The sequence below is a fragment of the Sinocyclocheilus grahami genome, unplaced genomic scaffold, assembly GCF_001515645.1.
Source record: "Sinocyclocheilus grahami isolate Dianchi unplaced genomic scaffold, SAMN03320097.WGS_v1.1 scaffold105.1, whole genome shotgun sequence".
Classification (NCBI taxonomy): Eukaryota; Metazoa; Chordata; class Actinopteri; order Cypriniformes; family Cyprinidae; genus Sinocyclocheilus; species Sinocyclocheilus grahami.
In genome coordinates, this window is record NW_015505284.1 from 1,125,049 (window position 1) to 1,142,486 (window position 17,438).

General features: G+C 35.6%; 1 protein-coding gene across 1 annotated transcript in view; it reads right to left on the reverse strand.

Annotated features, from left to right (window-relative positions):
* The window catches only part of LOC107588547 (unconventional myosin-Va-like), an 83,640-nt gene that overhangs the window by 38,896 nt on the left and 27,306 nt on the right, over positions 1–17,438 (reverse strand). Inside the window, exons 7-13 of the mRNA XM_016276683.1 lie at positions 10,161–10,194; positions 8,484–8,591; positions 7,573–7,679; positions 5,146–5,411; positions 4,966–5,047; positions 4,700–4,840; positions 2,393–2,518 (exon numbers count right to left, since the gene is read on the reverse strand). Coding sequence (XP_016132169.1) covers positions 2,393–2,518; positions 4,700–4,840; positions 4,966–5,047; positions 5,146–5,411; positions 7,573–7,679; positions 8,484–8,591; positions 10,161–10,194 — 864 coding nt within the window. The remainder of the gene's footprint in view (positions 1–2,392; positions 2,519–4,699; positions 4,841–4,965; positions 5,048–5,145; positions 5,412–7,572; positions 7,680–8,483; positions 8,592–10,160; positions 10,195–17,438) is intronic.

The following is a 17,438-nucleotide window of genomic DNA, read 5'->3' on the forward strand; positions in this document are numbered from 1 at the left end:
TATCGACGCGGGGGTGGTCTCATTCAAAAGGGGGTCTCTAGACGTACACTCGATTCGCGTTCAAGAGGGTTCCTCGAGCTGAAGGGATCCCCCGAATTTGGTGCGGATTTGCCGCGCCGTTACAGAGATATGGCCATTCAAAGTTTCAATGGTTTTCCATAGACTTATGCTTTAAAGCGTTTCATCCAGGTCGCCAGTAGCAAACAATGGAGTGTGCTCTGCTGGACAAATTAAGTAATTACACCATTTCAAGCAGTTTATCTGCGTTATATGTTCTATATGTATATATCCGCCGATACCGATATATCGGCAACAGGCTTATATCGGCCGATAATATCGGCAAAACGATATATCGGTCGGGCTCTAATATTTACACTGTCTGAACCCCCTATATAGTGCACTATGTGCCATTCACCATATAGAAAATATTAATTCTGTGAACAAGAGACTGATTTCAGTCACAGGTCTATTTATAGTGTAGGGGGTGGAACGCTTCAGATTCTAGGGAACATTTGATTGGATAGAAAATCTGATGTCATCAAAATCGTTCATCCATATCGGCAGAAGTGAGAGACTGTAAGTTTTGAATGCTTATATCTTCTAACCGCAAATTTAACCTTGAGGCTAACATATACTAAAATCTTAAATTTTGATTTTATGGGGACTTTAAATGGCAAGGCACTTTGACAATTTAAAAGCAGAAATGTAAAGTTTGTTTGTCTGTTAAAGCGCTTCTATAAATTCTTCAGTAAAAAAATATGTAAAGATTTGTAAATCATTATGCATGCAATCAAATACCTGGTTTATCGGAATTACATGGTTATGACAGAAATACTGGATTTAACTTAGCAAAGACCAGGTTAATAAGTGATTTTTTGATGCTAGTCTCATGTTTAACTTATTTAAGTGTAAATATTGTGCTTATTTTAACATATATATCCATACATTTTTCACAAACATGCATTTATTAAAATCTCATCATTTTGCATTGAAAAAAAATCTGTGAATGTTGTTATATTTAATTGATTGTTAAATTTGTATTTCCAAATTGTCACATATCTGTGCAAAAGGCTATGTAGAGTAAGACAATAACATTGTGAAGATATACCTTGCACTCTTCATCCAGCAGGTCCAGGATGCCCATCTTAATCAAAATCATGATATTGTACCTGATTAACCAACTTTAATCAATTGAATTTTACTGTTAAGTGTTGCCAAGATTTATTAATACTTTTGTAACCCGTTTTATTTCAGAACAAACATCTGAGATCAATTAGTCATTGTACTTAAATAAATTATAGCCAAGAGCTCCATTAACCTCCCTGTTTTCCACTGGGCATAAATGATGTTACATTATGTATTCTATTAAATTTATATGATTTAGACTTTCATTTATATTAGTAATGCTGATTAGAGACTGAAGATATTTAACCCTGAGGATGTTTGAGAAAGCACCTACTAATGCTCAAACCCTGATTCGACAATGTGTGTTTACTGAATGTCTATCACATACTCTAAATGTGTCTCATTACCCACACCCCCTTCTCCATCAGTGCTTCCTCACAGATATTGAACACCGTTTCTAAAAACAGAACTGTAGCCATCATAAGCTCATGTGAGGATGTATGCAGCAGTTGCTGTGTCATACAAATAGTGCACACAGGAGACTCAACTTCTGGTGTTAGCATGTTGCTAAGCTAACAAACTTATACTCTAACGCATTTTTTAGAAATATTTTATAATCTATTAGTATTTATCGTCTTTAAATGGTAGGCCTGTTTCACATATAATACATCAGTGGCCCATCTGACAAGAGCTTATGCAGAGTTAAAAGTACAAACTTAAATATTGTGATCTATTTTATATGAGGTGGATAACATGTATATTCAAATGGTAATCATTCTCCAGATGAACTGCATAACTCACCTGGATTCAGTGAGATTTACTGAACAGGAAGCATTTGTCTACCTGTTACTGTGCATGAATTTTGACAATGCATGAGTAAACTGCTCCACGATCATATATTGCTTTATATTACTAAAAAGATTGTTTTGATAAATAGTTTTAAAGAGTGTCAGTATTTCCTGCCGAGTTCAGCTTGTGTCACACAGCAAAAATAAGCTCAACACCAAAACATAACTCTGAGTGTCACATCTAGGACACTTCTGGGACACTTGTGCAAGCAGTGAATGCTGTTAATCTGCTAATATGTTGAAATGATTATGCACCGTTTAGATGCAGTAAGTGTGAGGCAGCTCATTTGTCTTTGTTTAGACATTGATATATGAAATGACACACACTGTGTATATCACAGTTGATCAGAAATGCTGAACCAGCCCGAGCGTGAGGTGTGTGTGTGTGTGTGTGTGTGTGTGTGTGTGTGTGCGCATACCTTATCTGCAAAGTGCTGAATAATGAAAGCTTTATTGGACATCCGTGGTTTTTCAAAAAGTGCACACGTCTTCAAATGAGTGTTATACAGTTTCTGAGCCCAGGAGTCATCAGAGCCCTTCGGCATCTAAGAGAAAGAGACAGAGACGGAGTACAGTATATGAAGTAAGAACAGTAGTCTCAAATAGGATTATGCAATTGCAATTACAATTACACAACACTGTATTTGTTTGTTTGTTTTTACAGTAATGTACACTACCATTTAGAAGTTTGGGGTCAGTATGTTTTTCTTAAAGAAATTATTAGCATATTAAAATGCTCTTCTTTGCCCCAATGGAAAGCATATTTACTAGAGCCCGATCGATATGGGTTTTTTGGGGCCGATACCGATATTAGGGAGTAAAAAAGGCCGATATCGATATATCGGCCGATATTCTTTGTGTATATTATAGTACAGTACCAGTCAAAAGTTTGGACACTTTCCCATTCGTGTGTCCACACATTTGACTGGTACTATATATAGAATACAGTATATACATAAACAGAATGTATATACATAAACATTAAAATGTGGTGATCAAACACACACAGAGATAGGTAATGGAGGCAGGGCATTTAACAATTTAACAATAAACTTTATTATCCAAAATGAGTCTGACATCAGTGCACTGAACAGTAAAGTTGAAGTTTATTCAACTTTAATTCAATTCAATTCCATTCAACTTTATTCCGTTAAAGTTTATTTCACTTCAAAACATTCACTCACGAATTTGCGCTACTGTCTTCACACACAGACGAAACTTACTAGAGAAGTGTGACATAATATACCTCTGTAAATAAAAACAATATAAATTCACGTCTCGTGCACTTTAATCCCCTTTGAATGTAACGTGTACGTTCCCTTGGAACTGGAATCATGGTGGAATTTCATGTGAAGTCCACTTTGCAGGGCACTTACGGTCGAATAAGACAATGCTTGAATGCTGCTGCCTGAACAAGTCCTTACTGAAGTGAAAGTGTTGACTGGTGTCACTATCTCGCGAACGCGTCGGCGGATCTCCACCAAATTCGGGGGATCCCTTCAGCTCGAGGAGCCCTCTCGAACGCCACACTCCACGCGTCAGTAGCCCCCTGGGATCGCTTTAACGGTCGGCGCCTGTCCGCGAATTTAACCACCCGTAATTCCCGAACCCCAGGGGCTATCGACGCGGGGGTGGTCTCATTCAAAAGGGGGTCTCTAGACGTACACTCGATTCGCGTTCAAGAGGGTTCCTCGAGCTGAAGGGATCCCCCGAATTTGGTGCGGATTTGCCGCGCCGTTACAGAGATATGGCCATTCAAAGTTTCAATGGTTTTCCATAGACTTATGCTTTAAAGCGTTTCATCCAGGTCGCCAGTAGCAAACAATGGAGTGTGCTCTGCTGGACAAATTAAGTAATTACACCATTTCAAGCAGTTTATCTGCGTTATATGTTCTATATGTATATATCCGCCGATACCGATATATCGGCAACAGGCTTATATCGGCCGATAATATCGGCAAAACGATATATCGGTCGGGCTCTAATATTTACACTGTCTGAACCCCCTATATAGTGCACTATGTGCCATTCACCATATAGAAAATATTAATTCTGTGAACAAGAGACTGATTTCAGTCACAGGTCTATTTATAGTGTAGGGGGTGGAACGCTTCAGATTCTAGGGAACATTTGATTGGATAGAAAATCTGATGTCATCAAAATCGTTCATCCATATCGGCAGAAGTGAGAGACTGTAAGTTTTGAATGCTTATATCTTCTAACCGCAAATTTAACCTTGAGGCTAACATATACTAAAATCTTAAATTTTGATTTTATGGGGACTTTAAATGGCAAGGCACTTTGACAATTTAAAAGCAGAAATGTAAAGTTTGTTTGTCTGTTAAAGCGCTTCTATAAATTCTTCAGTAAAAAAATATGTAAAGATTTGTAAATCATTATGCATGCAATCAAATACCTGGTTTATCGGAATTACATGGTTATGACAGAAATACTGGATTTAACTTAGCAAAGACCAGGTTAATAAGTGATTTTTTGATGCTAGTCTCATGTTTAACTTATTTAAGTGTAAATATTGTGCTTATTTTAACATATATATCCATACATTTTTCACAAACATGCATTTATTAAAATCTCATCATTTTGCATTGAAAAAAAATCTGTGAATGTTGTTATATTTAATTGATTGTTAAATTTGTATTTCCAAATTGTCACATATCTGTGCAAAAGGCTATGTAGAGTAAGACAATAACATTGTGAAGATATACCTTGCACTCTTCATCCAGCAGGTCCAGGATGCCCATCTTGGCCTCGATGAGGTTGATACATGGCTGATTATCATAGAAATCAATGAGAGTCCAGGGGATCTGCTCTTTCATATACTCCTCCTGCTCCAACTTAAACACATGCTGCATGCGAGAAGACAGGAGAAAAGAAGATACATCACAATTTACTATCAGAATTCATATTGATCAACAGTCAAACATGAACTGACGAGATCTGGTGTCATGTGGAGTGGGTCAGATGGTCTCACCATGTTGAACTGTTGCTGTAGTTTCTCATTGGCATAATTAATACAGAACTGTTCAAAACTGTTGATTTCAAAAGTCTCAAACCTGGAATAATAAAACAAAACATCACAATTCACTTCTGTAAATCGAAACTGAAGATCTTTCAGAGGAAATGTAGTCTGTATCTGTGCATATGAACACACCCGTAAATGTCTAGGACTCCAATGAACGAGTGCTGTTTGCCCGTAGAATGCAGTGCTTTATTCACATGGTCCACGATCCAGTTGAAGAGTTTGGCATAGATGTGTTTAGCGAGAGCATCGCGGGCGTTTATGGCCTGTAGTTTGGGAATGGGTTTAATGTACGTCTCAGTTGCCGTCTTCAGCTTCTTATGACACAGCCAATGAGACATGTCTTGATATGTCACTCCCATCAATTCACAAAACACACTCAGGTGACCATTATTCGGCTGGAGGGAAAAGATAAAGAGAATTACATCATTGCTACATGTTAAAATTGGAGGCTCTGGGGTATTTGGGTACAAATGTAATAAATTGTCAAAGTTAAATTCAAGTTTTAAATAAACCACAGTGTTGTAGCAAAAATGTAAACCGTATTATCGCACTATATATAAAGTTGGATATACATTATCTCCAATTTCATCTGCATACATACACATAAATCAATATATACTATACAGCAAGTCTGCTTGATTAATTTTTTTAATTTGCAAGATCTAACTATGCTATTGACCAGCTCTTTATATATATATATATATATATATATATATATATATAAAGAGCTTTATATGTATGTATATATAATATATACATATATATATATATTAGTGCTGTCAAACGATTAATCGCGATTAATCACATTAATCTGTGTGTACTGTTTATATTTATTATGCATGTATACACATGCATGTATACATTTAAGAAAAATATGTTTTATTTGTATATTAAATATATTTATATATAATATTAATTATATAAATATAAATAAACACATGTAAATATTTTAAATATATATACTGTATGTGTCTGTATTTATTTATATATAATAAATATACACAGTACACACACATATACTACATAAACAAAAAACTTTATTTTGGATGCGATTAATTGGGATTAATCATTTGACAGCACTAATATATATATATACTGCTTCAAAGCTTGTATCTTCGCAAAATGTCAATTATTTTATTGCCTAGCTGTAATTTGCTAAATGTGACTATAAAGGGCTTTTCACACTGAACGCGAAAATCGGCGCAATGGCGCTTTTGAATCGAAACAAAATGACAAAATTCGCGGCGCGAAAAAGCAAAGATTTTTTTTTCCGTACGGTTTTCCCCATTTGTTCCCCCATCGCTCTGCGATGAAACGGCCCGTCCAATCAGATTTGAGCTTAGATCACGTGCCCGGAGCAGCTGCTCTTGCACAAAAGGGTGAGAATGGTGGCGCTGTTTCGAAAACCATTGTAAACAAACACCGAAGAAGAGTATCCAAGCAGGTAGCGTTCAGTCTATTATAAAACATACAAAGAGTGCATGTCTGCCTATTATAGAATCAAAATCCATTTAAGATCACAATCGGAAGTTATTACAAGCACTCAATGATGGTTTAAAATGGGGTTTGAGCAAAAACATTAATAGTTACATACGTTTTGAAATTAAGCTTGATGCTATTTGTACCTCTAATTATATTTTCAGATCTATTCTTGTAAGCATTATGGATAGTTTGTGTTTGTAATGAAGAACCAAAAGTTATTTATCTTAATTTAATGCTGTATATTGAGCAGTGAACAATGCAGAAGCCATATACGAGATACATAGGCTACATGAGGAAAAAATGCATTGTTGGTCTGCGCCACCTAGCGTGCAGGCGTGAATTAGCAGAAGGCGATCAATCGCGATCAATCGTGTGAATGCAACGTTCGACGGCGATTCGCCTCATATTTTCGCATCGCGCTCAGTGTGAAACGGCCTTAACTCGTGAAGATATTGAGATCTTATGAACATTAACATCACGATTTTCTGGAAAACAGCTTTGTAACAATGAATATTAAAAAAGGTGCTATACAAATAAATTTGATTAGAACATTTTTTTTATTTTGTTTTTGTCATAAAATGCATAGAGTGACACAGTAGCATTGCACTTCAAGACATTTATTCAGTTATTTGGTTAATATTTTCACCATGTAACAATAGAACCACAAAACCAGTCATAAGGGTCCATTTTTTTAAATTGAGATTTGTACATCATTGATGTATGGTTTGTTGGGATAGGACAATATTTGGCAGAGATACAACTATTTGAAAATCTGGAATCTGAGGGTGCAAAAAAAATCTAAATATTGAGAAAATATCCTTTAAAGTTGTCCAAATGAAGCTTAGCAATGCATATTATTAATAAAAAAATTAAGTTTTGATATATTTACGGTAGAAAATTTACAAAATATCTTCAAGGAACATGATCTTTACTTAACATCCTAATGATTTTTGGCATAAAAGAAAAATCGATAATTTTAACCCATACAATGTATTTTTGGCTTATGACTTATGACTGGTTTTGTGCTCCAGGGTCACACACATATTTGAACTTTAAAGTCAACATGAAACTCACTAGAATAATACTGCTGTCCGAGTCTCTATCCTTCACTTCCACATTCCCCAGGTGCAAAATTGAAGCCAGAATCTGAAACAAGCCCAGCTGATAGGACTCATTTACACCTGAAGAGACACATCAACAAATTACCAATATGAAAAATCAAGAAACCAGCTCAATTTGTGTTTGTTTATAATCAACATCATTCTGAGCTTGCATTGTGGACTGTCTAATCCGAGATCAGGGGCTTCATGCACCTAGTTTTTAAAATATAAAATAAAAATAACTATTTGTTATTGTTTATAATAATACAGTTTTCACTGTAATAATTACCACAATGTCTTCTGACCCAATTATATACTTATGAATCATGAACAGAAGCAAGAATGTACATGATTAATTTATATTTACTGTCGCTATTCCAGAATATTACGAATATTAGGCCGATAAATCCTGCCATACATTTTGTAGCTTATTGAAACACATGAATTTAAGGCATCTGCACTGTAAATGTAAGGTTAAAACACCTTATTTCTGCATTTGGAAGAGCATTTTGCAACACATTCTCTAGCACATGTAATTTTCACAAAATGCGTTGTGTTTTGTAAAATTTATAGTAAAAGTTGGGTTTGATTCCTCCAACCACCCACATGCAAAAATGTTTTTGTGTTTGTTTGTTTTTTCCTACAGTAATCTTGGAACTTGATTATCAAGTGTAATATATCTTTTGTCATTTTCATTCAAAATCCATGTGCAGATAATAAAAATACATTTAAAATTAAAATAAACCGATTTTAGACAGTACTGACTAAAAATTAATCTAAGTCTAATATTAGATACTGTCATTTAATCTCTATCTAAATCTAAACTGGTTATTTTGCGCATTAAACTCTCCACTACATGAGAAATCGTTGAACTTTCAGTCTGACCTAGCAGTGTGAAGGCGTTTCTGGTGGTCGACATCTCCTTGGCATCATCTACTCCATCTATCACTGGGTTCCTGCCCTGTTTGGTGTAGTGAAAATCATCAGCCTTTCCTGTGGGGGAACACACACACACACACATTTATTACACCACGCAAATACACAACCAGCAGACCTTCTCAAGGATCTATTACAAAGAACAATATGTTCATCAATTAAGCTATAATTGTGCAAGAAACTCCCCAACCATTAATGAACAGGAACTTAGTCATTAGTACTAAGCAAATCTGCATTAATAAAAATGTCTAATTCACAGACAAATCCTAAAATACAAAACCCTGTTCATAGATTAAACGAACGATACACTGTTGCTTGGCAACAGAGACCTTATTGAGATACACACTCACACACAAACCCTCACATTAATGGGGCGTCAGCTGAGTAGGAAGTCGGCTGAGTAGGCAAACAGCATGTGAGGAGATTCCCCCCTTCTATATAAAGTGCTTTGAGTGCCCAGAAAAGCACTATATAAATGTAAAGAATTATTATTAGTAGTAGATAGCTACAGTATTCATATGTGGTCGTTTATGTTTGTGTGTGTTTGCATAGCATGTGTGTGTATTTAGAACTGCACAGCCCGCCTCTCAGTAGGACAGCTCTGATAGCCGTTCTCCATGCTGTGCCAACACAAAGACACGTTACCCACAAACACACACGTTTACTAGGGCCCTATGAAATTCTCTTACTTAGAGTAATTCTCTTTACTTTTAAAGTCTTACTTTTTTATTTTTATTCAGTTTTTTCCATTTTCATTTTTCTGGATTCTATTAAATACAATTTTTGTCAAAAGCATGTCTAATTAATGGAACCTATACAAATTTAACAGCAACTCATTAAAAATTAAACAAAAAAATTATTTTTATTTTAAATTTCTTTCCAATTCTGTTTAATTTTTCCCAATTTCCCAAATATTTTATTGTTTTTTTGTTGTTGTTCTGAATAGTTATGTTATTTTTTCATACATTGTTTTCATTTTTATGGATTTATGACTAAGAACTTTGTCCCCGACCTTCTTTTCTCTGTAAATTAAGGGTGCACACTATTGCTGAAAAATACAATCACTACTTAGCAGTCAGATGTCCGTATGCACAAAGGCACAGATCCCTAAACAAGACCATATCTGCAGATTTAACTTTTTTTTTGGTAGAAGCATTTTTTAAATTTGAACTAGCACCTCATGACTACACCACGTTATGTACGAGAAGCTGCAAAAGACACAGACACAAGTGGAATGTACAAAACATGGTGACATTAATTTTTAAGTAAATATAATGGGCGATATATTGGTCATGTAATTATATTGCGAGATAAGTCGATATATTGATTATTGCGACAGGCCTAACTTATATCTGAATCGGCCGATAATGGTTTAAATGTAAATATCGGCATTGGCCCGATATGAAAAATTATGCCGATATGTCTTATCGATAAGAGGAATACGTTAACTCACATGTTCTCAGGGAGTGCTAGTGATTAGATCACGTCAGCATTGGGGGTCATTCTTGAAGCAAAGTTTTGTCTGAATGATGATTAGTTTGACTGTTTTGGGTCACTGCATTTAATCTGTGAAAGCACGTACAGATTGAAGCATTTGGTGTATGATAGAGTAAACAGTAATAGCACTTGCAGTGGCAGCAGCAACAGCCTCCCGCAGGTCCTAACGCACATTCGGTAAGGAGTTTTAATCTGTAGGGAGCGCTGTTGGCCTACTTCTAATTAAATTAAAAGTAAAATAGCCTACACAAATAACATTTAGACTGTGTTTCTGATTTTAAAAAAGCAGTAATTGATGTCATAAAATAATGAGTATGTTTTGATTTAAAGGTCAGAAACTATAGCTTACATGAAAAAAAAAAATCACAAACATGACACTTGTAAATGAAATAATTTTTTATATACCGATTTATTCATTAATGTGTAATATGTTTTATTTTTTAAACAAATCATAAGCTCAAAGATTTTCTGAATTTTTACACCTATTTTGCTTTAGACCATCTACAAATGTTAAATCTTAAAATAAAATGTTAGGGTTAACTGCATCTTTCTGGGGGGAAAAATTCAGCGATTGATATATAGTTTATTTATAGTTATGTTCAAAGCTTCAATGTACTGTCAAAAACCTTCATTATTGTTTATTTAATTCTAACAAATACGTTTAAAAAAAAATATATATATATTTTGCTTATAATTTCTGCACAGGAGAGACTTGGTGTTGTTTCCAAACAAAAGGAAATATATCGGTATAGCCCTAAATGAGTTGAAAAATATCGGCATATCGGATATCGGCAAAAATCCAATATCGTACTTCCCTAAAATATTATATTATTTCCTTCACAATTCCTTCAGTTCAACCAAACTTTTATTTTGATGGGCTGTCGTGAACTTTGAATTTCTGTGTGTATTTAATAACAAGATATTTAAATGCTATTGAATTATTTAAATTGTACAACCTTACTTTTGATTTATTCATTCAATATTTGCCAAATTCTGTGACATTCTGCAATTTACTGTTAATTCTATTTTTATGACTGGATTCTGCTATCCAGCTTTCTCCGCATCGCAGAAATCATAGGGCACTAAGGTTTAGTTATCTATTGTATTTAAATGGGGACATGCCATAGACTTTATTCTCAAATATTTTTGTTTAAATAAAACTAATTATTACTATAGTCCAGGGGTGGCGAACGTTGGTCCTGGACAGTCCCGCAGACTTATAAAAAAACAATATATATATATATATTTATAACTTGCGCTTCCTTGGGAAGATTACGGTGTATGCGCTCAGAGACGGAACACAACACGGACATGTAAAGTCATCTTTTAGCACCTAAACGGTCAAAAACACGCAAAAATGTGTCAAAATGCAGGGATTAGTGATTATTCACGTTAATCATTGTCGGTTATGTAATAAATGAACGTAAAGAGTTGAGAATGAAAATACTTGTGTAACAATAAATTGGATCCGTGTGGCTCTTAAAGTGACAGCGGGCTATATTCCTACTGCCGAGTGTGTGCTTAACATTAATCAAACAACAAAAGACAAATTCAAAATCACTCACTGCCACTGTTGCTAACTTCTTTCAATGGAAAGTAGCTAAAGCCAGTTTGAAAAGTCGCTAAATGTCGCTAGATGACGTGATACACTAATTAGCATATTCATGATGTCATCGCGTTGTATTGCCTTTTACATTTGTTTGTTACTCTCTGTGCTCGCATACTGTATTTTAATTTAGCCAAATTCTCAATAAAACGGTTTTCATTTATATAATTTACTGTTTCTGTTGTCAGTCAACAGAATAAATATGAAACAGAGAGAGAGAGAGAGAGAGAGAGAGAGAGAGAGGTGTGAAACGCTGTGTAATCGCTGTGAAAGCAAGATCTCGCGCTCGTGCGGCAGTACCAGTGAGTCAAAGAGACTCACTAAGGTTTGTCCAAGAAGTCGCTAGATTTGTCGCTAGTCGCTTTTTTGAGAAAAAGTCGCTGGGGGGTATGAAAAGTCGCTAAACCTTATTTACAGAAAATATATATTTGATATATATCACTATATTTAAATAAATCTTTCATATAAAGTTTTGGTCATATGGCCCACTAATAATCGTTTTAAATAATTGTGATTACAATATTGACCAAAATAATCGCGATTATGATTTTAGAGAGAGAGAGAGAGAGGTGTGAAACGCTGTGTAATCGCTGTGAAAGCAAGATCTCGCGCTCGTGCGGCAGTACCAGTGAGTCAAAGAGACTCACTAAGGTTTGTCCAAGAAGTCGCTAGATTTGTTGCTAGTCGCTTTTTTGAGAAAAAGTCGCTGGGGGGTATGAAAAGTCGCTAAACCTTATTTACAGAAAATATATATTTCATATATATCACTATATTTAAATAAATCTTTCATATAAAGTTTTGGTCATATGGCCCACTAATAATCGTTTTAAATAATTGTGATTACAATATTGACCAAAATAATCGCGATTATGATTTTTGTCATAATCGAGCAGCCCTAGTACTGAAGTCATACAATTGTTTTGAAAACCTTACATTGTATCCCTTAAAACTCATTTTTGCTATGTACATTCCTAGTGCCTGAAGACACATCACGCAAAGTTTGATGATCCATGATCCCACACACTAGAGCTGAGTTGACCGTATTGGTTTCTCAATTTTAATCAATTCTCATTTTGATGAACGGATACTGATCATGACTCCCATCCAATAAATTGCAATAAGCTTTGTTCTTTGTTACTTTTGATATGAAACAAAGACTCAGCTTTCAAACTTTTTCAATTTCATAACAAATTCTAACAATAAACACCTTCAAACAACAAATTCCGCAGACAGATCACTGTAGTTCAAGTGAATCAGAATCAGTATGAGCTTTATTGCCAGATATGTTTACACATATGAGGAATTTGTTTTAGTGACAGAAGCTCCACAGCGCAACAGAATGTCAGTGACAAGACAGGACGCAGATAATAAAAATAATAATATACAAATATACAAAATAGACAATGTATAAAATAGCAAAAACACAATATATAATATAGACAATTATGTATGTACAGGTATGATATGTGCAAATTTGAAATGTAAATAAGTATGTGTGTTAAATACATAATGTATAATAGTGTTGTGTGTTCCACGTTTATTGTTAAAGGGTTAGTTCAATAAACACAACGTCTTCCGTCATTTTGGAGAGTACCCAGAAGTGTAATCGATGCAATCAACATTGTTTACGTTCGGAGGAGACATCGCGCGTATGAACGTAATCTGCGTAATCAGCGTTGTTTATGCTTAGGGGAAAGCGTGCGTATGTGTTGTGATACTCTAAAATGGCGGAAGATGTAACTCGGGGGAGAAGAATTGCTGAATAAATTTATTTTTATATTTATTTATAAATGTTAATTTTGTTTTCTTTGCGCTCAAAAAGTAGTCTCGTAGCTTGAGCCACTGTCACATGGACTGTTTTACCGATGTCCTTACTACGTTTCTGGACATGCAAAGCATGCAATGACTGTGGCAACTTTAAAGGGGTCATATGATGTTGCTAAAAAGAACATTATTTTGTGTATTTGGTGTAATGAAATGTGTTTATACGGTTTAAGGTTCAAAAAACACATTATTTTCCACATACTGTACATTATTGTTTCTCCTCTATGCCCTGCCTTTCTGAAACGCATCGATTTTTACAAAGCTCATCGGTCTGAAAAGCAAGGTGTGCTGTGATTGGCCAGCTATCCAGTGCGTTATGATTGGCCGAATATTCGTTGCATCCAGTGGGGACATAATTATGGATTATAATGACTTATACTGTCTTTTTACGCGTTGCGTTGCATCGCGCCGCGTAAACATAAAACCATGTCTGCATTTGTAATCAGAGAAATGACAAAAAACAAGCCCTACTAAGGAGGGCAACCACATGTGACGACCCCGAGCTAGACTCCGCTTCGTCCACGGTGAAAGCTGATCCGGCGATCCACAGCGCTAAGTTGTTGTATTTCCTCAGCAACCAGCACGGATCAGCTCCAGGCATGACGAAGCAGATATCGTCCTCTTTTGGAAGGCCAAACAAAGTAGTTTCACTTTCACAACAAAACATACAGCGCCTTCACGACATGGCGGCGGCAGCAACAATACTACAGCGAGAATAAAAGTTTCGCCTTCTTTCTTTGCGTGAACATTTGGGCGGCGTTATGCAAATCTTCCCAGATAGTGACATAGGCATGTGGGGGCGTGTTAGAACGAGCCGTTTTAGGTAGGTGTGGCTTTTATAGTGAATATAGTGAACTTTTATAATGAATATCTCTTTGGATTTGAGGAAAAATTTAAATCACATCATATGACCCCTTTAACATTTGAAAGGATACTATGGCAAAGTTATTGGTTTCCTTATTCAAACAGATTTTTTTTTCATGAATATATGGTTGACCTGAAGAATGAAAGCTATAGCATACACTTGGAAAATTCCTGCTTCACTGCTCACTGCTTATCAACACTTGGGGTGTGACAATACACTTAGCTCATGAGTTGAGACAAAACACAGATACTTGGTTCACTAGAACGAGACAATATTTTAATGTTATTTTTAAGAAATTTTCAATAAAATATTTGTCTTTTAATTACAAAAAGTAAAACAATACAGTTGTATTTTGAAATATTTTAACTAATCTAGGGCTGTAACTAATGATTATTTTGGCAATAGAGTAATCTGATATTTTTTAGTAACACAAACAGACCTAAGTGAAAACCAGGCTTTAGTATGACTATTTATAAATAAACTAACGATGAGGCAATAATAATTGGCTCAAATAAAGTATCAAAACCAAGTAATTACATGGTTTTATTGAACAACACTGTTAAAACACAATGTAATATGCCTACATAATATGAACATAACCAACTTAAGTACATTATGTAATATAATAAATACCTGCAGAGGGTGCCAACAGCCTGGTGACGTTTCACTTTACAGTGTGATTTAACGATGTTTAAATCCATTAAAGGGGTCATATGATGTTCCTAAAAAGAACATTATTTTGTGTGTTTGGTGTAATGAAATGTGTTTATGCAGTTTAAGGTTAAAAAAACATGCAAACACATTATTTTCAACATACTGTACATTACTGTTTCTCCTCTATGCCCCGCCTTTCTGAAACGCGTCGATTTTTACAAAGCTCATCAGTCTGAAAAGCGAGGTGCGCTCTGAGTGGCCAGCTATCCAGTCCATTGTGATTGGCCAAATACCTCAAGCGTGTGACGGAAATGTTACGCCCCTTGCCATACTGTGATGCCCTGTCCGGCTGGAGCGACGAGACAAAAATATTAAAACCCATTATAAACGAGGCATTTGTTGCATCCAGTGGGGACATAATTACAGATTATAATGACATATACTGTCTTTTTACACGTTGCATTGTGGATTAACATAAAACCATGTTTGCATTTGTGATCGGAGAAATCAACAAGTGCTACTCTACACTGCTCAAAACTCGCGTTTGAATCGTCAGTGGCAAATTCTTTAATATTAAAAAACGTACTTACAGTCTGTGAGTCAGAACAGCCGGCATTGTAGTCTACTCTACCAGGATCAGGAAACAGTCCTCCATAAAATGTGCTGCACACATCTGAATATTTGGGTTGAACTGTTCTGGAACAGTGTTGTAAATACAACTTAACCACTGATTTCTAGTCGTGCCCTCTTTTGGAAGGCCAAACAAAGTAGTTTCGCTTTCACAACGAAACACACTGCGTCACATACGGCGGGTTTGAGTGAGCGGAGGCGGGCGGGCTTGAGTGAGGAACGGCCAGGCTAGTAATGCTAGTTTGGTTGAGAGTGAAAGCTGTGCATGTGCTCCTTGCATAACATTGATAGGTGAACTCATGGACTCTAAAGTGATATCAACAAGTTTCTTTTAAATGTAGGATTATTTTTTACGCAGCCAAATGCTGCACGCCGGAGATCTGGCACGGTGCCAGAGAACTTTAAGCTCTGGCCGCTGCTCCGCCAACTACAACGCTCAGCAAAATGTCAGAATAATCTAAATTCGGTGTGTTCTGACGAATGTTCAGCAGTTCATCCCTGGTAAAACTGATCATGTTTGAGAAACAAAAAAACAGGAAAAACTAACAAAAACAGTACAAACACTGGAGAGCCAAGCACTGAGGCGGCCATCTGCGGCGCCATCTTATTGACAGCTGACAGCACAGAACATGCACAAACCATTCATCTCTTTTGCTTTACTACTAGCTACATCACAAAATAAACATGAATGAACATCAGAAGGTCAAAAGATATGGTACAACTTACTGAAATGTACCATGTCTTATATAATCGATCTATCAGTGCTTCAACCATGCTTGTAAACAATGTGACAATGTTACATTTTCCTCAGAAAATACATTCAATATCCAAAGCTTGATAGTTAGCTAGATTTATGGACTATAGAGAGGAGCATTTTGCTACATATTCAACCCTGATCAAACTCACCTACCTGTGATTATCTAATGATCCTGAAGACATTGATTAACATGCTCAGGTGTGTTTGATTAGGGTTAGAGCTAAACTCTGCAGGAAAGTGGACCAGATTTGAGGATCCCTGATTTACAGCAGTATTTGAGAGAGATTTGTAAAATTGTACAGTACCTGATATATCCAAATGAATCAATATAAAATCAAATCTAGATCAGAACTTAATCGAATCGCAAGCTTGTGAATCGGAATTGAATTGTGAAATTTATGTCAATACCCAGTCCCTACCACATGCCATTTGTTCTTACATGTCTCATGACTAATACTTAGACAGAGCTATTGCATGACTTTCAAAGCCCTGTCTTGAATCCGATGTGTTTTGCATACAAAACCTTTTTGGACATATTAAAAACCATTGCAAAGATTTAAAAGTGCACAGTTAATCTTTGGATCACTAAGTGTTTGATAACATCTGGTGGTAATTCTGAAACACAGCAGGCTTTTAGTTTAAGACACAACAGAAGAAACCACACATTCATTCAGTTATCCAGAGGAAAAAAAAACTGGCATGGAAAATCACATATGAGGGCAAAGAGAGAAATCAGCATTTCCATCTGAAAAGCACAAATATTTCCATGGTTCCCACTACCATATTCTAGATTGATTTGTAAACATTCATATATGTGTACCTTTGTTAAATGGATTTGCTTTGCTCTTTTGAAAAGAAAAAGAGCTCTACCATTCATTCAAAATCAAAATCCCCCTCCCCCAGTCTATAAAAAAACATTACAAAAGCAACTGAGAAATTGTCAATACATTAACATTTGACCACCCAAATTTATATATCAATAGTATTTAATTCTGCATTTTATACCAAAGGCAAAGGCACAATACATCATTTAATCAAAAAGGTTAGGCAATCCTGACATAAGTCAAGTTT